The 21505-nt window shown below is 46.0% G+C and overlaps 4 protein-coding genes across 5 annotated transcripts; 2 read left to right on the top strand and 2 right to left on the bottom strand.

Annotated features, from left to right (window-relative positions):
• The first annotated feature begins 176 nt into the window (after positions 1–176).
• LOC139422205 (kelch-like protein 11) lies at positions 177–5239 on the top strand. Its single transcript, XM_071173372.1, has 2 exons — positions 177–739; positions 1044–5239. Exons 1-2 carry the CDS (start codon positions 177–179, stop codon positions 2626–2628), a joined length of 2148 nt encoding a protein of 715 aa, XP_071029473.1. The 3' UTR covers positions 2629–5239.
• Positions 5240–6386: 1147 nt separating this feature from the next.
• Positions 6387–8770, bottom strand: LOC139422204 (kelch-like protein 10). The gene is made up of 5 exons (XM_071173371.1): positions 8574–8770; positions 7823–8309; positions 7091–7708; positions 6855–7004; positions 6387–6755 (listed from the first exon to the last, which is right to left on the bottom strand). The coding sequence occupies exons 1-5, from the start codon at positions 8768–8770 to the stop codon at positions 6387–6389; spliced, it is 1821 nt and encodes a 606-aa protein (XP_071029472.1).
• A 478-nt stretch (positions 8771–9248) lies between these two features.
• On the top strand, positions 9249–16150 carry LOC139421160 (cytosolic 5'-nucleotidase 3-like). Its single transcript, XM_071171769.1, has 9 exons — positions 9249–9427; positions 10250–10348; positions 10477–10546; positions 10687–10733; positions 10924–11009; positions 11799–11888; positions 12069–12231; positions 12439–12639; positions 12865–16150. The coding sequence occupies exons 1-9, from the start codon at positions 9425–9427 to the stop codon at positions 12973–12975; spliced, it is 870 nt and encodes a 289-aa protein (XP_071027870.1). The 5' UTR covers positions 9249–9424; the 3' UTR covers positions 12976–16150.
• Positions 15291–21414, bottom strand: LOC139421158 (peptidyl-prolyl cis-trans isomerase FKBP10-like). Of its 2 annotated transcripts, XR_011635596.1 has the most exons (11): positions 20830–21212; positions 19944–20089; positions 19583–19772; positions 19351–19496; positions 18827–19016; positions 18571–18716; positions 18220–18409; positions 17731–17873; positions 17423–17586; positions 16858–17212; positions 16298–16783 (listed from the first exon to the last, which is right to left on the bottom strand). XR_011635596.1 is itself a non-coding variant. In XM_071171766.1 (10 exons), exons 1-10 carry the CDS (start codon positions 21021–21023, stop codon positions 17024–17026), a joined length of 1698 nt encoding a protein of 565 aa, XP_071027867.1. In that variant the 5' UTR covers positions 21024–21414; the 3' UTR covers positions 15291–17023. The 2 variants fall into 2 exon arrangements, 1 of the variants encoding a protein (XP_071027867.1); XM_071171766.1 differs by having other exon boundaries at positions 15291–17212; positions 20830–21414.
• Between the last annotated feature and the right edge of the window lie 91 nt (positions 21415–21505).

Here is a 21505-nt window from a genome sequence, read left to right as displayed (position 1 = left end):
ATGAAAGAACATCCATCACATTAAATGAATGGAAACATCCATGTGAATTGATGATACCCTAATTTGGCAGAGAAAGCGGAGGTTGAAGAAGCACAAAAGCTTCTCCTGTCAGCCACAAGTGAGTGGGAGGGGCTTTACGACACACGCCGAGCAGTAACGCCTTGCATCCACTGCGCATGTCAGTAATTCCGTCTGTTTTGAGTTTATGTATGTGTGTCTGCGTGTGTGTCCTTTCCCACACGAGTTTACTGCAATTCCGAATTCTTACAACCACCGCCAGAATGGCAGCTGCACCCCCGAACCCAGACGACTCTAGCCGGGGTAGTAGCGGTAGCAGCACGCCCAGCGTCCTTGTCGGGGACGGGGACACTGAAGAGGCCGAGGATTTCACCTCCTCTTCCCACTGCACAGAGCTATCTCGGCGGCAGAACGAACAGAGGAAACAGGGATTGTTCTGCGACGTGACGCTGGCCTTCAGCAGTGGGGCGGCAACCGGGAATGTTCAGAGCTGTGAGCTTTCCGCTCACCGTTCTGTACTGGCCGCGGCTACGGACTATTTCACGCCGTTGCTGGGAGGGCAGTTCTCCGAGTCGCTGTCGGGGCGGGTTGAGATGAAGGAATGGAGCGCTGAATTGGGACCAGACCCGGAGACGGTGGAGAGTGTCATTCAATACATGTACATCGGAGAAATACGTGTGAGCACCTGCAATGTGCATGAAGTGTTAGAGCTTGCTGACAGGTTTGTTTACAATTTACATTAGTGTTCCTTTTAATGTGCATAATCCATTTCATCGCCACATGCTAGTACTTGATTATTTGTATGTAGTTCAGCGACATAATCATGTTGTTTTGGCTTACTGGAGGTGTCACAAGCATATTGGTTAGGGTTTAGGGTCGGGACGTCCCATGCGTCCCGGATAGCACTGACCATCCTGTAACCTGTCAACCCTGAATTTGAGTGTGCTGAGTTCATGGGTGTCATAAATGGCCTTGCCAATGTTTGTTTCTCATGTTCTGTTATTGATTGTGTGTTTTGGCTGCAGGTTCCTGCTGCTGCATCTGAAGGAGTTCTGTGGGGAGTTCTTGAAGAAGAAGCTGAGCCTGGCCAACTGTGTGGCGGTGCACAGCCTGGCCCACATGTACACCCTGGACCAGCTGGCTCTGCGGGCCGCTGACATGATCCGACGCAATTTCCACAAGGTCATCCAGGACGAGGAGTTCTACACCCTGCCCTTCCACCTGGTGAGGGACTGGCTGTCTGACGCAGAGATCACTGTGGACGAGGAAGAGGTGCTGTTTGAGGCTGTGGTGAAGTGGGTCCAGAGGAACACAGAACAGCGGGGGAGGTACTTTGAGGAGTTGTTCCGTCTCCTCCGGCTACCCCAGATTAAGCCTACCTGTCTGACGCGCGTGGTGAAGAACGAGGCACTGGTGGCTGCCAACCAGGCCTGTCTCCGCCTGGTGTCTGATGCCGTGGAGGGCCACGCCATCCGCTGTGAGAACCTCAAGTCAGCTGACCTGGAGTTCTGGTCATCCTACATGGCCTCCTTCCAGCCGCGCTTCGGCCAGAACATGGACGTGATCATGGTGGTGGGCGGGGTGTCGGAGGGGGGTGACTACCTGAGTGAATGTGTGGGTTACTTCATCTACGAGGACCGCTGGGTTAACCTGCCCCACATCCACAACCACCTGGATGGCCACGCCATCGCCACCACAGAGTCCCACATCTACGTAGCGGGATCCATGGAACCGGGCTTCGCCAAGACCGTGGAGCGCTACAACCCCAACCGCAACACCTGGGAACAGGTGAGCAACCTGACCACACGTAAACACTCCTTTGGTCTCACCTGTATCAAAGACATCCTGTATAGCATCGGTGGCCACGGCAACTTCAGCCCCGGCTTCAAGGACGTGAGCGTGTACGAGCCTGAGCCGGACAAGTGGCACAACCTGGAGTCAGCACCCAAGATCCTGCGGGACGTGAAGGCGGTGAGCGTGGAGGACCGCTACGTATACGTGACGGCGCGCACACCGGTGGACACGGACAACGAGGACGGGCTGAAGACGGTCACCACACGTTACGACACAGAGAGCCGCCAGTGGCAGGACGTGGACTCCCTGCCGCTCATAGACAACTACTGTGTGTTCCAGATGGCTGTAGCCTCCACCAACTTCTACCACACAGCCTCCTGCTGCCCTAAGAGCTACACGGTGCGGGACGAGGCCGCCAAGCAGAAGATCAGCGCTCACATATCAGACGAGATCCTGGAGAGCTTGCCGCCTGAGGTCACCAGCGTCGAGGGCGCCGCCATCTGCCACTTCGACGAGGACGTGTTTGTGATCGGCGGCTGGAAGAACAGCGATGACGTGGACAAGCAGTACCGCAAAGAGGCCTACCGCTACTCTGCCGAAAGGAAGCGCTGGATGCTGCTGCCGCCCATGCCCCAGCCCCGCTGCCGCGCCACCGCCTGTCACGTACGCATCCCCTACCGCTTCCTGTACGGCTGCCAGCGCTACCCCATGCCCCAGAACCTGGCCCGCCAGCGGGACCGTATGCAGCAGATGCAGCAGCTACACCGGCGCACCCTCACCCTGCGCAGGCAGCTGCAGTCTCAGATCGAGTGCTGAGCTGTCGCAACCCCTGTCTGTCCATCACACCCACCCCAGTGGGGGAGCAGCCCAGTCCAGCTCCAAGCCCCAAACATCCCCTGGAAGCCATTGTCATCAACCCCCACCCATAACCTGCTGGAGCAGCGGCTCCTATGTTGCTCCCATGTTGGTTCTCTTTCAAGAGAACTCTGTGCCAGATCATCAGGTTGAGACTATGGTGTTGGTTGAGACTATGGTGTTGGTTGAGACTATGATGTTGGTTGAGACTATGGTGTTGGCTGAGATTATGGTGTTGGTTGAGATTATGGTGTTGGTTGAGATTATGGTGTTGGTTGAGATTATAGTGTTGGTTGAGACTATGGTGTTGGTTGAGACTATGGTGTTCAAGGCTGGGAGATGTGGGAGGGATGTGACTCTGTGCTGGCCAGGTGTTAGTCTATGTGGGGAGGACAGGCTGAATGTTACAAATGTAAATAGAGTGTTGTACAGTGACCAACATCGGACTACACTACGTACGTCAGGCACAGGTGATGTTTATCTTTTTATACATGCATATAGTATATATGTATACTTTTATTATATATAAATATTTTCTGTCCCCCTTTTATGCTTATATGATGTAGGCAATGTGACCCTTCAATACCGCAGAATCTCTATTCCTCCAATCCAATGTGCTTAGTGAAGTCAGTCGCTCTCTATGACATTCCATCAGGACACTGACGGTCTCTCCATGCAAATATCATTCATTCATACATACATACATACATACATACACACACACACACTCTGTCCAGCTGTAGGGTCGGGACAGTACTAGTATTGCGATACTCGTTAGTGTCGTGGCAAGTGAACGTAACACGAAGCAGATTTAACTTCGTTAGGAAAACAAACATTTTATGTCATCCAGAGTCTCATTTCTTTTTCCAAGTTATAGCACACAATATGTTACATACAGCAGGTTATTATAGGACCTAAGGGTTCGGTCTGTTTCGTGTATTCATTTTTGCCATGGAAAAATTATTGCCATACTGGTGTCATCCTGGCCCTACCAGTCAGTCGGACCAAACCCTTACCAATGCCTGATGGATCTTCTGTGCTTTATACTAGCCTCATCTGAATGGCTCCGCTTGTTGTTATTATAGCTTTGATACAGTAGCTCAACATGAATGAAAGGAGAATTGTCTTATATTTATTATCAGATCTACGGTCCAATCAAGAGTGGACAACTTAATTAGTGATTTACCATCACTATCTATGTGGGCTGTGGTTTTCCCCTGTTTCCTTAATGGAGCGCAGTAAATTAGACTTCTCTCCTCCCCTGGTTGCTTATTACTGACGATCGATAGTGTATTTCTTTGAGCAGTCAGTGAAGAGAGGGGTAGTCGAGAGAAATCTCCCATGTTGCATCAGTTAGAAAGATAAGAAGTTGGAAAGGAGAATGGAGATGGTGGGAGTCTGAGACAGATGGAGAGAGTTTATTCATCCATCCCCATTCTCTTAATTAGACTCGTGTGCACCCATCCGTCTGCAAGAGTGATGGTCATCATTCTGTTCATGTCTGAGTCTTGTGGAAAATTCTCCTTGTCAGTGTTTTCTGACAGGTATCTTAATTAAAATATTTTTATTTACTTTTTTACCCAATTGGTAGTTAGTCTTGTCTCATCTCTGCAACTCCCGTACAGACTCGGGAGAGGCGATAGTCGAGAGGCGTGCGTCCTCCGAAACACAACACAATGACCATTTAACCCGGATGCCAGCCGCACCAATGTGTCGGAGGAAACACCGTACACCTGGCGACCATGTCAGCGTGCACTGCGCCTGTCCCGCCACAGGAGTCGCTAGTGCGCGATGAGACAAGGACATCCCTGCCGCCCAAATCCTCTCCTAGCACTACGATGCAGTGTCTTAGACCGCTGCGCCACTCGCACGGCCCCTTAATGAAACTGTCTTAACTTGGTAACATTCCATTGATAATTTGAAATTCCATCAACCATTCTGTTTAATTATTCTTCAGTCTTCTGCTCGTCACATTCCCGTTGGTAGGAACATTGTGTAGAAGGAGGGAGGTGGGAGTTTATGAATGTTTCACTTCTTATTTTGTCTGCATTGGTTTTATTGAGTTTAATGGCTGGAGGGTGTGGTTCCGATGGGGGACTTGATAACTTGTGTATCTGCGTATGGTAAAGAATGCTTGGCAAAGCTGGTGAAAAGCATGCTTCGTAGTGCACTTGTCTACCCCTTAATCAGTTTGTAATATTTATGTCCGAGTGGGTTTACCTGTCATATTTGTCTGCAGATATGGCCGATTTGCATTTTTTTTCTTTTAATTGATCATTGAATCCAACACCAGCCGATAATCTATTCTGTTCCCATGTGAGAAAATATGTACACTACAGTGCATAGTAAACCAAAATGAATGTGATGTGAAGTGAAGTGTGAGAGAAACCTGTTGCTGTACCTCAGGCTTATTCAGGGGTTCATCTGAGAGATCCTGCCACATTGGTGTATGTTCTCCTCACCCTCCAAAGACGGTCAGATGAGCTGTATAGACCAGTGGTTCCCAACCAGGGGTACTTGGCCTATCCACAGGAGGTACTTGAAAAGACTGAGTCCATAGGGTTAGTGGTAAAATGCACAGTGGGGGGGGGGGGGGGGGGGGGGGGGGGGGGGGGGGGGGGGGGGGGGATTCTGGGCAGAGCAAAATTCAGTTGGTGGTAACCAAAAAAGATTGTGAACCACTGGTATAGACTAGAGGGTATCCTTATGTTACTGAGTGGAATGACCATATCAAGGTGAATGTGTTGCCATTGAGTTCAAGAGTTCATTGATTGTTATAAGCACTATCCCTGAAGCTAATTTATAACGTAAAGCACTATAATTTTGAGAATGCAATGAAAGTGTATTTCCTCAGTTTTGTTCCTCTTGCATAGCATTTGAAAGAATATTATTGACATATGTAGGAAATATATATTTTGCTTTGCATGTGGCAGTCTGGCATTGTGTCAATATATTGGATGTAAAAAAAAAAATGCTGATGTCATCACTTGCAATTAAAATGGCAATTTTTTTTATACAACCTTGGTTTCCCATCTATCTTGTGTAAGGGGTTATCTAAATTCTGAATGTCAATATTATTGGGCAGTTTTCAAGACTAGCTTTATATACATCTGTCTTTTCCTTGGGTGGAATGTTCTCCTCCAACGTGACAACCTCCTTTTTTAATTATTTGTAAAAAAATGTTACAAAGCATAGAGAATGATAGAGAAAGCATCCCAATATAGCATCTATGAGAGCATGGGCAGTGTCATTGGGGCAATCTCCATGTTTAAGTAGTCCATTTTCTTCTTCACAATTGGCTGATCCCTCCTGATGACCATGAGGGATCAGCCAATAATGTTGGAAGTCCCACCAGGTTGACAACATTAAAATGTTGGAAGCCCTCGATGGCGCTGCCAATTCTAAAACAGCCTTTTGGCCACTAGAGGCCTCTACATGGACATTAAACAGTGCTATGTACTATGCACAGAGTCATTGGGCATGAGCCAAGCACAGTTACAAATTCAGTACAGTCAATCTTCCCTTCTACTAATACAGTAGAAAAAGAATAGTACAATCACCCTTGCAGATGCAATAAGAAATATAGACATTTATATAGATATATGGGATTTTCTCTGGGACATGCAGTAGTGGATTTATTTGCGCATGATAAATGCCAGTGGTAAGTGGGATACGGTGGGCAGGAAGGGGTAAGGGTGGGGGATAGGGGCGAGGGGACGTCACACAGACAGGATGCTGTTGGAAGCGGAGAGCTTCAGCTCTTCCCGGGGGGACTGGAGGGAGTCCCGGGGGGCTGCGTACTGGGCCACGTTGGGCAGCCCGTGCACCACGCAGCAGCTGAGGGCACTGCGGAAGATGCCCATGTCGTGGGCGTCGTACCACTCCTCTGTTTTCTCGTCATAGCACTCCACGTTGAAGGTAGTGGTGAAGCCATTGAAGCCCCCCACCACGAACAGGAGGTCGTCCACCACCTCAATGCCAAAGTTGCTGCGCGGGTTGAACATGGTGGGCACCGTGCGCCATGTGTTGGTCAGCGGGTTGTAGGCCTCAGCGTTACGCAGGCGGTTAGCCCCATCGAAGCCGCCGACCTGGGAGAGGACAGGAAACTTGAGTCAAATATTTCTTAACTTTCAGCTCTTACTGAATAAGGTGCTGAAATGCATTGTGCATGTGAATGTTCTGCTCACCGCATAGACCTGCTCTGCATAGGCGATGACCCCCACACCACTGCGCCTGCTTCTCATGGGGGCGGTCAGAGTCCACTGGTTGGTCTGGGGGCTGTAACTCTCTGCTGTGAACAAACACTCATTCCCATTGAAGCCACCGCAGATGTACACCTAGAGAAAAGATCATGCCAACATTTTATTATCAAAAGTCATTATCCATCATGAAGTTCTCTCCCAGGTCCCTCTGTTCCGCTCACCTTGCCATGTAGTGTGGTAGCACTGGCATCACTCCTCTGCTCATGCATGGGTGCAATCAGGGTCCACTGATTAGTCTCAGGCTCATAACACTCAGCGGTGTTCAGTCGTACGTAACCATCAAAGCCACCCATGGCATAGATACAGCCATCCAGCACCGCCACACTGACGTAGCAGCGCCGCGAGTGCATGGGGGCCACCTGGTGCCAGGTCCGTGTGACAGGGTTGAACTTACGTACACTGTTAAAGTAGTCAACACTGTCAAAGCCACCCACACAGTAGACAAAGCCATTGAGGTAAGCAGCTCCATGGTAGGCTCGAGGGCTCTCCTCCTCCCGGGTCACATTCACCCACCGGTCAGCCCGTGCATCATACGCCTCAATGCCATTGGTGGGGCTGCCACCGCTCCAGCCACCGATGGCCAATAGAATGGCATAAGGCAGACGTGGGCGGGTCAGAGGGTTGCGGAAATCAGTGTTGGAGGGCCCGTTCATGTTCAGGTCGTACATGGCCTTCAGGGCACTGATGATGATAGGCTTGCAGTCATCATTGTCCTTCACCAGGGTATTGTTCTTCACGTTGTTCATGAAGTAGTCGGCTGTCATCAAGGACATGCGGACCTAAGCACACAGACACAGACAGACAGACGTGTGGTTAGCAGTTGACTAGCCCGACACCCAAACTTACAAAAGTTATCCAACAGTAAAACATTGACACTATTGTTCACCTCTCACCTTGGGCAGCAGCACAGAGACGTGGGCCTTGCGGTCCTGAGGCGAGTGGTTGATCCAGCGTAGGACCGCCTCAAACACAACATCCTCCTGCTTCACATTCAGGTCATCCTTCTCGATGATGTCACAGAGCTGTGCCAGAGAGAGCTCCATGAACTCCTCCGAGAAACGCACCATCTCAAAGTGGTGCAGGATGAAGAGGTAGGCCCGGCGGCGCAGATCAGGGCAGGAGTAGAAGTCCGCAAACTTGCAGATGCCGATGCAGTTCTGCAGACAGAGCTGGGCCTCCAGATAGTCGCAGCAGGCCCTCACGATCCCCAGGATGCAGAACTGGTCTGCAGCCGCCAGGAGTGGTTCTACATTCTCTGCAGTCACAGGCACGGAACGTGTGTAGGCATACTCGATGATCAGGCGCATCATGTCTGGGTTCACACCAGGAATGCTGTAGACCCGCTTCTCGACGTTGTTCCAGCCGCTTGTGAAGAGCGCACTGTGGGTCAAGGGTCAGGGGTTATAATAATACAGGGAGATAGAAACATCCTCAAGGACTCAATATTCTTCTCACTACAGCATTGCAATTGAACAAAGTTCCTCAGGACTCCCCAAAAGTAACTAATAATTACAGAGAGTTGGACCAAGGCAGAGATACCATAAATCAACGAAGTTCTCGCATTCTCATTCAAAGCCAGAATGGGAATGTCGTCTGGCCAGCACATCCCAACCCAACCTATCCCAACCAAGGGAAGCTACTCACCGGAAGTATGAGCTGCATCCACAAAGGATGTTCTTGTGGGCATTGAACTCGATGCCATTGACTTTGATGACCACATCACAGAGTTTTCCCTCGAGACGTAGCTCGTTAAAGATTGTACAGGTCATAGCACTCATTTTCCTCTCCATGTTGCATCTTTGAAATTTGATGGAGGTGGCCGTCTCTTCCAGTTCATTCATTCCTTGCGTAATAAATCTATTATAAACTATATTTAATGGGGTTTTGCTAGCTCTTCGGCTTAGACATTTAGCTGGTTTACTACGGCAGCTGTGTTCATCTAAGGATTGTGAATTGTGAACGTTCCACTTATATTATGTTCCAAAGTTGTTCATTATTACATCACAGCGATGAGCAAATGGAATCAGAGCATCAGCCTCACTTGTCATAAAAAGTTTGTGTTTCATTTGATCTATCTGATTTATATGCCTACTGATGGTACAGTGAATGTGTAACAGTCATTTAACACTAATATTTGACACTACATAATACGTGTTATTAAATACAGTCCATTTCAGATTTAGTGAGAGAGAACGTGAATTAAGAATAAATAGAAGCACACAATTTGCCATAATACTTTCTTAATCTGCTCTATCAGAACATAAATTATATTAGGAACATGTAATACTGCTTTTGTGGTACTGGGGAAGATGTTAAACGCACACACTTACTTCCTCAATTTATACCAGCAAATGCGAGCCCTCGGTGTAGACTGGTTATTGCAGCATAGCTAAATGCTAGCTAGCTAGTTATATAACTCATTGATTGAATTTCTAGCTAGATCCATCGTTTGGATCTTTGGACTTTTGTTGAATTAAACAACATCTCTCTAGAAAATGGTATGTGTACTTTATTTTCCTGATTGCCACTGAGTGAATGACTGAAATGGCTAGCTAGCTATTTAAACGTAACTTTAGTTATTACAAACTACCTGCCTAATTTCTATTGCTAGTTATGTGACAGTGACATAACATTACAATCCCAAAAAGTAAAATCACACAGAGTACTTGTTCATGCTTGTTAAGTATGTGATTGGGGTATTAGTTTACCCTAGTGTAAGAATCCATTAATTCAAGTCCTAGCTGTGACAACAGCTGCACATGAGGGGATGTCATGCGATAGATATGTGAAGATCTCTCTAGGCTACAGCTCCTCAGTACAGTATTCTAACAATGTATCAGCTGGATGCATACGATGTTATCCGCAGCAGGACTGCTGTTAGGTTTGGGACACAACATCAGGAGTCTGTGATGTGACGTTATTGATCCAACCAATACACGGGCTCCCGATGTTGTGTCCCAAAGCTAGGCTGCTGTGAAATCACTTTAATCTGTGCTCTGTATATGGTAAATGCTGTAAACAGCAGCAAGCACAGTGGCCTTCAGTGAATATGAGAGTTTATCATCACATAAGTGTTTAGGGGCGGCAGGTAGCCTAATGGTTATGAGTGTTGGGTAAGTAATCGAAAGGTTGCTGGTTTGAATCTCTGCGCCAACTAGGTGGAAAATCTGTTAATGTGCCCTTGAGCAAGGTACTTAAGCTTAATTGCTCCTGTATGTCACTCTGGATAAGAGTGTCTGGTAAATGATAACAATGTAGTGGAGAAATATTTATCTCTTCTGTTTCTTTCTCTCCTCACTCCTTGTCTCCCTCCTCCATAGATCCCGGAGCTGTCCAGTCCCTCAGTGTGTATGAGGGACCCTCGGAGGGTGGAGGAGATCATCAAGGCCATGCAGAAGGCTGGCACCAGCACGATTCAGGTCCCACCACAGAGATCCTATTCAATTAGGATTGTATATATAATTCTATGGGTACCACACCCAAGTGTTTTGATTTATTCTGAGATGTTTGCTTGATAATATGTTGACAACGTCTCTTGCTTTTTCAGGTGATTTCAGACTTCGACATGACCCTCACACGGTTTGCCTACAATGGGAAGCGGTGCCCTACCAGTCACAGTAAGTACAAAAGCTGGGATAGATTGTACGGAGAAGATACTAATGTGTACGTAGAGTTAAGCGATCCATATCTTGTCACTGGTGTTTTTTTCGACAAGCCCATGAGAATGATGATGATCGCATCTGTATTATTTGTATAGATATCCTGGACAACAGCAAGCTCATCAGTGAGGAGTGCAAAGCACAGGTATATTTAATCAGAAGAACAACTAGAGCACATGACAGAACTTCCTGTGATTTGGCAGATAAAGTTGTGTAGATTAGAAAAACGATGACACAAGATTCACTGCTTAAATAAGTGGAAAATAACTGTCTTTTCTAGATGCGTACTAGCCCGTTTATCCTTTCTGAGTGTTGTCCATTCTCCCTCGGTTCAGCTGAAGGACCTGCTCAACACATATTACCCCATAGAGATCGATTCCAAACGGACAGCGGAGGAGAAGCTACCACTCATGGTGGAGTGGTGAGTCACAGCTCTCTGAGCCAATCACTGCCCTTCTCGACCAGTAACACATCACTTTGCTGTCAAACTGACCAATACCCTCTGTTCTACATCAAACATAGGCGCCTCCCTGCAGTCTCATTTAACCAATGAGTCCCACTGTTATACTGACACATTTTTAAAAACTTCTAACCCGTTTTAAACATTGTATGTTTAAGCTACAGACTTATGGGTTGTACCATCGGATTCGTCTTAGTCTTCTGCGTCCAAACATTAGTCTGTGTGAAAAGCTATCGATGAAAAGCTGAGACTCTCACGAACTCACACGCTTTGCTCTATGACGCTTACAAGCTACAGAAGAGTCGTTAGAATGTAAGGGGTTCTTCTACATAGAATATCGTAGGAAATTCTTGGACAAAGTGTCTATAATACTGTAATAAGCTCACGTAGCTCACAACTCCAAACAGTTGACATTGACTAGTTGGATATTCATTTGCCACTGAGTAAACAATTTCTCTACAGCATTCATATCAATTCATTTTTATGAGTTTTTTGCTTCAGCAGGCTTTCTTTTCTTATTGACATTTGTCAATAAAACTCATGAATGCCACTGTTTATGTCAAATTGTTCTGTGTTCTACTTGTAGCCCTGGTTGTCCTGAAAATAAAATGGTAAAACACTTCATTGTGATGCTAAATATAAGCGCTGGACATGCAGAAAAATGAAAGTCAGATAACTGAAAAGGCGATTTTTGCTGGGGTCTCGGGACTGATGGGGTTTACCAATCCCCTTGTTTCATGCATCCCATAGGTGGACTAAAGCCCATACTCTTCTGGTGCAACAGCGCATCAGGAAAGACCTGCTGAAGGATATGGTGAAGGAGTCCGATGTTATGCTCAGGTGAGAAGACCCTGCTACTGTTGCCAAACCACAATTATGGCTGTTTAGTAGTGTAAAGGCATCGATAGCATAGATGGTACCAAATTATGAAGCCATATCAAGTCAATAATGTTAATGCCGACCAGGATGATGACTATAATGGTAGTGATTACAGCGCTATCTATGCTGCTGTCCCCCCAGGGAGGGCTACCAGCTGTTCTTTGACCACCTGCAGGAGCACAGCATCCCTCTGCTCATCTTCTCTGCTGGGCTAGGAGACGTGCTGGAGGAGGTGATCCGCCAGGCCGGGGTCTTTCACCCCAACGTCAAGGTCTTCTCCAACTACATGGACTTTGATGAGACTGTGAGTAGGCTATCGCTGACACACAAACCACAGAATATACAATACATGTAGCCTCTATGGAGTTGAGTAGGGAGAGGGGGTTGTCATGAAAACACTTAGTTTCATTGCATTAAATGCGCTTTTCCTATGCTGGTGACGACGCAAAGACTGGGCAAAAGGTTAGTGGTTGGAATGAGGATTCAACCCATTGGTGTCCCTCATTCTCAGGGAGTGCTGAAGGCTTTCAAAGGGGAGCTGATCCACATCTATAACAAGAGGGAGGGAGCTCTGCTGAACACGGGCCACTTCCAGGAGCTCAAGTCACGCCACAACGTCCTGCTGGTGGGAGACTCTCTGGGGGACCTGACCATGGCTGATGGGGTGCACAGCATGGAGAACATCCTCAAGATTGGCTTCCTCAACGACAAGGTAGGGTAGTACTGGCTACACGTACACCAAAGATCTCTCTCTCCCACCCTAATAAACCCTCAACCATGCAAGAAGTCATGTTTTTACCTACTGTTTTTACTCCGAAGTTGTATTTTAAGGCAATTGACTTGTTTTAATGCACAGTCAGCTTGTTCAAGCACTGTTTAAATGTCGTTGGACATTGACCCCTTGTTAACCGTTCCCTCTCTGCATGATCTTTCTCAGGTGGAGGAGAGGAAGACGTCCTACCTGAATGCTTATGACATCGTGCTGGTGAAGGATGAGACCATGGAAGTGCCGAACGCCCTACTGCTCCACCTCACCAGCACCAAGTGACCTGACCATGAACTTCATCTAACTGGCCAATCAGTAACGAGCGTTCTGACGCTACAGGAAATATGTCGTGCTGGTTTAGGAAGCTCTTGCTCAGGAAGTGCCAGTAGTCAAATACCATGAGCCAAGTCAGAATGGTATTGTTTTTGGTCTTTTACTAAAGCTCCAATGGCTGTTTGTGTGGGTCGCTGGGATGGATTCCAGACTGTCGCCCTTCCACGCTCCTCCAGTTGAATCCTTGTTGAACACTTACAACTTGAGAGCAACATCCTTTATAGTCCTACAATTTGATTTGATTTACTCTACTCAGCAACCCTACGGTCACATTCTCAATTGTTTACGAACCATCAATAGTCCAACTGAAATGGAACAGGGAAACTAGGTGACTTCCCCGTCTGGTAAATGTGTATTGGGTTTGTGGGGAGAGAAACGTTACTGGTGATATGTATGCTCTGTCTACATATGAGGAATGTACAGCACCAGTAAAACGTTTGGACACACCTACACATTCAAGGGCTTTTCTTTATTTTTACAATTTTCTACATTTTAGAATAATAGTGAAGACATCAAAACTATGAAATAACACATTTGGAATCATGTAGTAACTAAAAAAAGTGTTAAACAAATCAAAATATAGTTTATATTTCAGATTCTTCAAAGTAGCCACCCTTTGCCTTGATGACAGCTTTGCACACTCTTGATATTCTCTCAACCAGCTTCACCTGGAATGCTTTTCCAACGGTCTTGAAGGAGTTCCCACATATGCTGAGCACTTCTTGGCTGCTTTTCCTTTACTCTGTGGTCTAATTCATCCCAAACCATCTCAATTGGGTTGAGGTTGGGTGTTTGTGGAGGCCAGGTCATCTGATGCAGCCTGGAGGTGTGTTGGGTCATCGTCCTGTTGAAAAACAAATGATAGTCCAGCGGGGTGTAAACCAGATGGGATGGCGTATCGCTGCAGAATCCTGTGGTAGCCATGCTGGTTAAGTGTGCCTTGAATTTTAAATAAATCACAGACAGTGTCACCAGCAAAACACCCCCACATCATCACACCTTCTCCGTACTTCACGGTGGGAACCACATACGCAGAGATCATCCGTTCACCATCTCACAAAGACACAGCAGTTGGAACCAAAAATCTCAACTTTTAACTCATCAAACCAAAGGACAGATTTCCACCGGTCTAATGTCTATTGCTTGTGTTTTTTGGCCAAAGCAAATCTCTTCTTATTGGTGTCCTTTAGTAGTGTATCTTTGCAGCAATTCGACCATGAAGGACTGATTCATGCTGTCTCTTCTGAACAGTTGATGTTGAGATGTGTATGTTTCTTGAACTCTGTGAAGTATTTATTTGGGCTGCCATTTCTGAGGCTGGTAACTCTAAAGAACTTAGAGGGGGTTTTCCTTTGGTCCTCATGAGAGGACCAAAGTGTTGGTCCTCGTGAGAGGACCAAAGTGTTGGTCCTCGTGAGAGCCAGTTTAATCATAGCTCTTGATGGTTTTTTGCGACTCTACTTGAAGAAACTTTCAAATTTCTTGAAATGTTCCGCATTGACTGACCTTCATGTTTGAAAGTAATAATGGATTGTAATTTCTTTTTGCTTATTTGAGCTGTCCTTGTCATAATATGGACTTATCTTTTGTATACCACCCCTACCTTGTCACAACACAACTGATTGTCTCAAATGCATTAAGAAAGAAAGAAATTCCACAAATTAACTTTTAACAAGGCACACCTGTTAATTGAAATGTATTCCAGGTGACTACCTCATGAAGCTGGTTGAGAGAATGCCATGAGTGTGCAAAGCTGTCATCAAGGCAAAGGGTGGCTACTTTGAAGAATCTCAAATATAAAATATATTGGGATTTGTTCAACACTTTTTTGGTTACTACATGATTCCATCCATATGTTATTTCATCGTTTTGATGTCTTCACTATTATTCTACAATGTAGAAAATAGTACAAATAAAGAAACACCCTGGAATGAGTAGGTGTGTCCAGACTTTTGACTGGTACTGTATGTATGCATGTGGGTGCTGTTGTTTAGATCTAGATGTTGTCTTCTCTGTATAGATGAAAGTTGAATGAGTTATGGTTTGTTTGTCATGTGGGACCTATCTTTGTCATATAAAGGGAAAGAGGACAGGATAGAGGGCAATCTAACTTGACTTTTGCCGTGTCAGTTTGAAATGCCAGTGTTTTATCTTAGTGTTCTATACACTATACGCCATTTTTTTTGTTTCGTGAGACTTTGTTCTCGCCTTTTTTTTTTGAGAAGTGTCTATTCAATGAGAATGATTACAGTAAATTAGGTTCATGTTAGGCACTTATTTATTTTCAGCTCTTAACAATAGACTACTGTTTTATGTGGATATCATCAGTATGGAATCTGATGAGACTGTGTCACAGTATTATGGCATAGGGTTGTGTGCGTGGCTACGTTTTACAATTGACTTTTTTGGCGCCACAGTGCCACCATGTGGTCAAAGTAATAGTAATTCGAGCCATGTGTATATATTGACATTTACAGTATCACTCCATGCTGGTCTCAAAAATCCATCCACCTTTAGCCTTGATACATCGAAAGTACATGACAAAAGTAATAGAATTGAATATTTGCCATGTTTATATTTTCTCTGAAATGCCATCACTTTCTGTAAAACAGCAGAGTTTTGATTATGTTGTATCTTTTAGAGTCCAATTGTTGCCTTTTAGAGTCCTGTAAAAGTAATGGTTGACCTATTCGGTTTATGGTGAAGAACATCTGAATATTTAGTACTTTAAATTTTTTGTATGACGGCAAAACATTTAATTGCCACATAATGGAGTTTTTTAGTTCTTGGTACAGCCAAGGCATCTGATTCTATTGCTGTTATTAGTATGTTTTGCCAAATTATAGTATAACATTTTCACCCAGTTACATGTTTAAAGATTTGAAGTGGAAATCCATTCATATTAAATAACGTTGTCACTGGTACAGTACGCAAGAATCTGGTCGTACATTTCCCTTGAGACGTGTGTTACTGGGGGGGACAGTGTGTTCGCTACATTGTATTTTGAGGGGACAGTGTGTTCGCTACATTGTATTTTTCTCCTGTATGAGATATGTAGGCAGAACAGGATAACCTCTCCACAACTGTAAATAAAATGTGGCCACCGAACCCTTGTTTCACTTCATCTAGGTCTATTTCCTTTTTGTAAAACATGCCAAAATCCAATTCTGTAATCACTACTGATGCCATTCCCAGGGAACTATATATTAATGTTATTCCCAGCCTACACAATCCCTAGACAATGGACATGGATCCCAAACACGGGAAACAATGCATTTTTTATAGGTTTTTATTAGAAAACAGATGATGTTTATTATGTGATGTATATTCTACAATGCAAGGCACTTACACAATCTTGTATTGTACAAAATAGCCACTCTTAAAATATACAACCTACAGTCTTAACATAATTTTCATGTCTGGGAAGAAGGGGAGGGGTGGGAGACAGCCATTTATTCCTATCAGCCATTTTGAAACCAACTGCATTGCATCCTGGGAAGAAGGACCACCCCAAATGGCTGACAAGGTAGTTCAATGAAAGTGCTTTTAGCTAAATGTGTCTGAGTCAAACATTTTTTGAAAACATAATGATGCAAGACTGCAGAATAAGTTATTTTTAAAAAGTATAGATGAACCACATTTTCATAAGGCAATTTACAACACATGGAAGCAGTCCTTCGTTTAAATAAGTATGGACCATTTTGGGTTATTTTCAACCAGTGGAGGCTGCTCAGGGGAGAACGGCTCATAATAATGGCTGGAACAGAGCAAATGGAATGGCATCAAACCATGTATTTGATACCATTCAACTTCGTCCGTTCCAGCCATTACCTGTCCTCCCCAATTAAGATGCCACCAACCTTCTGTGTTTTCTACATAATAAAATGTATTTAAGAGCTCCACTAGTTGGTAACCCCCTAATTGCATAGTCTGCATAGTCTGTCAGTCTGTTGTGTCTCTCTCCGTCCCCGCACCCCTCTGCCCGGCTGTACCCCCCTCACAGCTCCTCATGTCTGGCCTTGTCAGAATCCTCCTCCACCTTCAGTTTGAGCTCCTCAGCCACTATCTTGCCATCACTGTTGCGGTCCTGGTTGTTGAACATGTCCTTGATGATGCCGTCAGCATCCATCCCTGGCCTCAGGCGACCTGTGCCCTCTGCCACCTGGAGGTTTATGAAGGCTGTGAACTAGAGAGAGCAGAGAGAAATATGAGAGTTGTCCTTTCAAGAGCTACATCGTTTAAAGAATAATTGCAGTTTTAGATGATCACCTGACTTGTTGTCCTGACCTACACAAGGATGTTACCAGTGTCTTACCAAGCAAAGGGCAGAATTTATTGGGTGAATCCTGACTTTGATTGATGGATCATGCTAAATGTCTGGCGTGTGTTATCTTACCTCCTCCAGAGGGACAGATAGATCTTTGTTGAGGTCCATGGCAGGGAACAGGGGATCCGGGCTGTCCCCCAGCCACACAAACATGTAGCCGTCAGGCACTCCCTTCTGCAGGTCCAACAGCTCCAGCTCAAAGTGCAGCACGGCACTGCTGGGAACGCCCTTGGCTGCAGGGACATGGAGGGGAGAGCATGATGAGAGACATAGAAACAGTGTTGGAATATTGGAATGTCCAAACGAAAGATATCGCCACGCAGGATTTGGTTCTGGGTTTCAAGATGAAAGTGATCATGACTAGTTCATTCCCTCACCTCCATTTTCTCCATGTCCCAGGTGGGGTGGGACGATCACCACTCTCTTCTCTCCCACACACATGCCCCTCAGGCCCTCGTCCAGACCCTCAATCACTTTGTTGGCTCCCAGGGTGGTGATGGGGGCATTCTCATAGTGGTCCCTGGAAGAGGAGGGAGATCTTGATCAAGGCCCCACCGATGCTCCAACGTGCTATCAGTCCGTAGGAATTAAGTATGTAGCCCTATACTTTCTACGTTGTAAGATGTATATAATATGTAAGATACAGTAATATGGCTGGTTTCTATGTCTTGGTTATATTTTGTATCATATATTTTCCTTTCTACACAACATAAGTAGCTGATAAGTCTTCCTGTCTGTTGGCGTGGAGTCCTAGTGATATCAGTCAGACAAGTAGCCAGGGGTGATTAGATTACATGACTGGATCAGGCGTTGCAGTGTGGCGTTGCAGTATGGCGGTGCGATGGACAGGAGGCGCTCCTACTCACGAGGAGTAGAGCAGGGTGCCGTCCATCAGGGAGCAGTTGTAACGGTATTGGATCAGGTCGTCCACCTCACTGGTCAGGTTGCACTTCTTGGGCTTGCTGGTCACCTTGATCTCAATGAGGTCCTTAGGGTTGTGGAAGTCGATAACGTGGATGTCGAAGACCAGCACAGCCGAGCCAGGGATGAGGTCTCCTAGAGTGGGGGAGGAGGAGAGAAAAAAAAAAGAAGAAGGGAATTTGAATAGGAGCAGGGACAAGACTCGGCGTGGCCACTGGACAGTAAGACATGTAAATGCTACTCTGACTCCTCCCACCCCAAAACCTTTGGCCAATGCCACAGAGCCACATACTCACCAGTTCCCTTCTCCCCATAGGCCATGTGAGGAGGAAGGATGACACGCCTCTTCTCCCCAATACACAACCCCTGGAGGGCCTTGTCCATGCCCTGGATCACATAGCCCATGCCAATGTAGGTATTATATGTGCTGTTGCGCTGGTAGCTGCAGAAAGAGGAAACATAGCAAATGCAAATTAGTGTCAGTCTTTACAATGCGCCCTTTCACTCACACAAGTCTTGGTTTGACAGTAGATGTATTAAACCCGTTCCTACCTGGTGTCAAAGCCAGAGCCGTCCTGGAAGGTGCCGTTGTAGTGGTAACGAATGTAGTCTCCCACCACTGTTTTACGGGTGCAGGTCTTAGGCACCTCCTTGACCACCACGGCGATGTCATCCTTAGGGTTGAACAGGTCAATCATGAAGACCTCAAACACCAGGGTGGCCTGGGATGGAATCACAGTGCCTGGAAGAGAAGGATGGGTGTTTAGAGTCAATTGTATTATCTGTACACAGCCCAATGCAAATCTTACTTCCTCGGAGGGAGTGGTCCACAACATTGTTTTTCATCTGTAATATATTTTTACCTGCATTTAACTAGGCAAGTCGGTTAAGAACAAATTCTTATTTTCATTGGCGGCCTAGGAACAGTGGGTTAACTGCCTTGTTCAGGGGCAGAACAATAGATTTTTGCCTTGTCAGCTCGGGGATTCGATCTTGCAACCTTTCGGTTACTAGTAGTTACCATGTCCCTTCTCTTCATAGGCTAGGGATTATAAACAGTGGTTACTAGTAGTTACCATATCCCTTCTCCTCATAGGCCAGGAAGGGTGGGATGATGATGGTGCGTGTCTCTCCCACACACATGCCGATTAGACCCTCGTCCATGCCCTTAATGAGGTAGCCCATGCCCACGTAAGTGTCATAGGTGCCGTTCCTAGAGTGGCTGAAAGAGACATGGACGGAACGGGTTAACACACACACACACACACACACACATACAGCATGACTGAGAGTAGATATGGACCCCACCTGGAGTCGAAGGGCACGCCGTTCAGCAGTGTGCCATTGTAGTGATAACGGATGAAGTCAGTAGCCTCCACGAGGCGCTTGCAGCTCTCAGGTTTGCTGAGGGTGCGTGTCTGGACCTTGTCTTCTGTGTTCCAGATGTCGAGCAGAACCACGTCAAACACCAACACAGTGTCAGCAGGGATCACATCACCTAGGAGAGAGAGACAGGTTGGGAATTCATTGTGTGCCACTGGAATATACGACTGGGGCCAGCATCAGAGGATAACTATTTGTGGAATTTAGTTTGTACAGGGCACACCATCTGGCGCCAGGCCCTATGTAAACTGTAAAGGTCATATAAGAGAATTAAATGAGTTGTTACCTGCTCCTATGCTTCCATAGGCAAGGTGTGGGGGGACGGTAACTTTTCTGCGCTCATTGACACACATGCCCTGAACTCCCCTGTCCAGACCAGTGATGAGACGCCCCAGTCCCACCTGCCCACTGAAGGCTGCACCACGTTCATGACTGAAAGGGGGGATGGGTAGAAGAGAGGTTAGATGGAGAGAATAGAAGAGACATTCCTCAAGATTACAAAGATTATATTTCTTTCAATGGTAGGCGGGGTCTAGTCAAGTTATTCTGTTCTATTCCTATTATTATATTAGACTATTTATATTCATTTTAACTGGTTGTAAACCATGTATCTAACCATATCTGAATGGGTTGTGTGCAAATAATAAAATAAGTAATGAACAAAACACAAAAGTAGGCCATCGTAAAATAACTAAACAGGCATTTTAAGAAAAAGCCTCACCCAGCCTATCAACCAACTGAATTCAGCTGTTCGTCTTTGCATTGAGTGTGCGTGGCATTTCGTAGTAGTAAACACCATTGAACGATATTGTGCTGAGCGCTACATAGGCCTCGTTCGAGGATGCGCATGACACGCACCAACTCACACGGCAGTTACAATGTATCTGTGCAAAAATGCACAGCGCAGGGATAAAGTTACAATGTATCTATGAAGCGCAGGATCTTCGATACAAAGTTTCAAAATGGTTGCTTAGAGGGGCTGCAAATTTAGAGGTAGGACACGTCTGCAACAGGCCAACTGCGTGAGACCATAGTTAAACGAAAATGTCCTCCAGCCAGCACAGAATGTTTTTGCACAGGAATCAGATGCAGGAATCAGTGCAGAAGAGCATCAAAGCAGGGCAAGGCTATGTCAATAGACCAATACAAGCGAGTCGTGCGTCGTAGCTTACCTTGAATCGAACTTTTTGCCGTCGGTGAAGGTACCGTTGTAATGATAACGAACGAAATCTCCCGTTTGCACTTCTCTGGGACAAACTCTTGGAATGTCATACCGATCAATAACCACATCTTCTAACGGGCCCGGGCTACTGCTTACATGGGTTCCCGTTACACAGAGCAATATTAACGCAAATATTGACTCCATTATAAACGTATTCCCTGGTGTTTTGTTAAAGTATGAAAAACAGACGGATGAATTCGCCGTGACTTCTCCGTTGGCTACCGTCTATAGATGCAGAAAGAGAGAAGTGCGGACGTAGCTTCTGCTTGTTCAGAAGGGGGAGGTGTGTGGCATCCAATTCACCCCCTCCTCTTTAGAGGAATTCTGTAAACGTGTAAAGTAGCCCTCGGCCACATATAATAGGCCTAGGTATCTGACTCGAGCGCAAACCAGAGGAAGCCGACCTAAAGCACAGCCTACTATGTAATAACGTCTGTGCTATACTATTTACAAAGCCTTATTATTTGAATGCCCATCGAACATAGACAGTGAGTGGAAGTTATTTGCATTGTGTGGGAATACCCTACCCGCTTCTATAGAGAAGCTCATTTAACCGGGAGACGCCCATCTGGCTGAGTCGGAAAGAAAGGCCCAGAATTATGTTCTCGCAGGTCCTAAATTCCAAC

Source organism: Oncorhynchus clarkii, chromosome 12, assembly GCF_045791955.1.
Source record: "Oncorhynchus clarkii lewisi isolate Uvic-CL-2024 chromosome 12, UVic_Ocla_1.0, whole genome shotgun sequence".
Classification (NCBI taxonomy): Eukaryota; Metazoa; Chordata; class Actinopteri; order Salmoniformes; family Salmonidae; genus Oncorhynchus; species Oncorhynchus clarkii.
This window is presented reverse-complemented; position numbering and strand designations above follow the sequence as displayed.

Excerpts from the sequence above, each read along its gene's own strand:
- LOC139422205 (XM_071173372.1), top strand. The coding sequence starts at position 177 with ATGTCAGTAATTCCGTCTGTTTTGAGTTTATGTATGTGTGTCTGCGTG. Across the intron at positions 740-1,043 it reads GTGTTAGAGCTTGCTGACAG|GTTCCTGCTGCTGCATCTGA; the intron begins GTTTGTTTACAA and ends TTTTGGCTGCAG.
- LOC139422204 (XM_071173371.1), bottom strand. The coding sequence starts at position 8,770 with ATGAATGAACTGGAAGAGACGGCCACCTCCATCAAATTTCAAAGATGC. Across the intron at positions 7,709-7,822 it reads TCTCTGTGCTGCTGCCCAAG|GTCCGCATGTCCTTGATGAC; the intron begins GTGAGAGGTGAA and ends CTGTGTGCTTAG. Across the intron at positions 7,005-7,090 it reads CTACCACACTACATGGCAAG|GTGTACATCTGCGGTGGCTT; the intron begins GTGAGCGGAACA and ends TCTTTTCTCTAG.
- LOC139421160 (XM_071171769.1), top strand. Across the intron at positions 10,734-10,923 it reads GTGAGGAGTGCAAAGCACAG|CTGAAGGACCTGCTCAACAC; the intron begins GTATATTTAATC and ends CCCTCGGTTCAG. Across the intron at positions 11,889-12,068 it reads GAGTCCGATGTTATGCTCAG|GGAGGGCTACCAGCTGTTCT; the intron begins GTGAGAAGACCC and ends CTGTCCCCCCAG.
- LOC139421158 (XM_071171766.1), bottom strand. The coding sequence starts at position 21,023 with ATGGAGTCAATATTTGCGTTAATATTGCTCTGTGTAACGGGAACCCAT. Across the intron at positions 19,773-19,943 it reads CTATGGAAGCATAGGAGCAG|GTGATGTGATCCCTGCTGAC; the intron begins GTAACAACTCAT and ends TCTCTCTCCTAG. Across the intron at positions 17,213-17,422 it reads TATCTGTCCCTCTGGAGGAG|TTCACAGCCTTCATAAACCT; the intron begins GTAAGATAACAC and ends TGCTCTCTCTAG.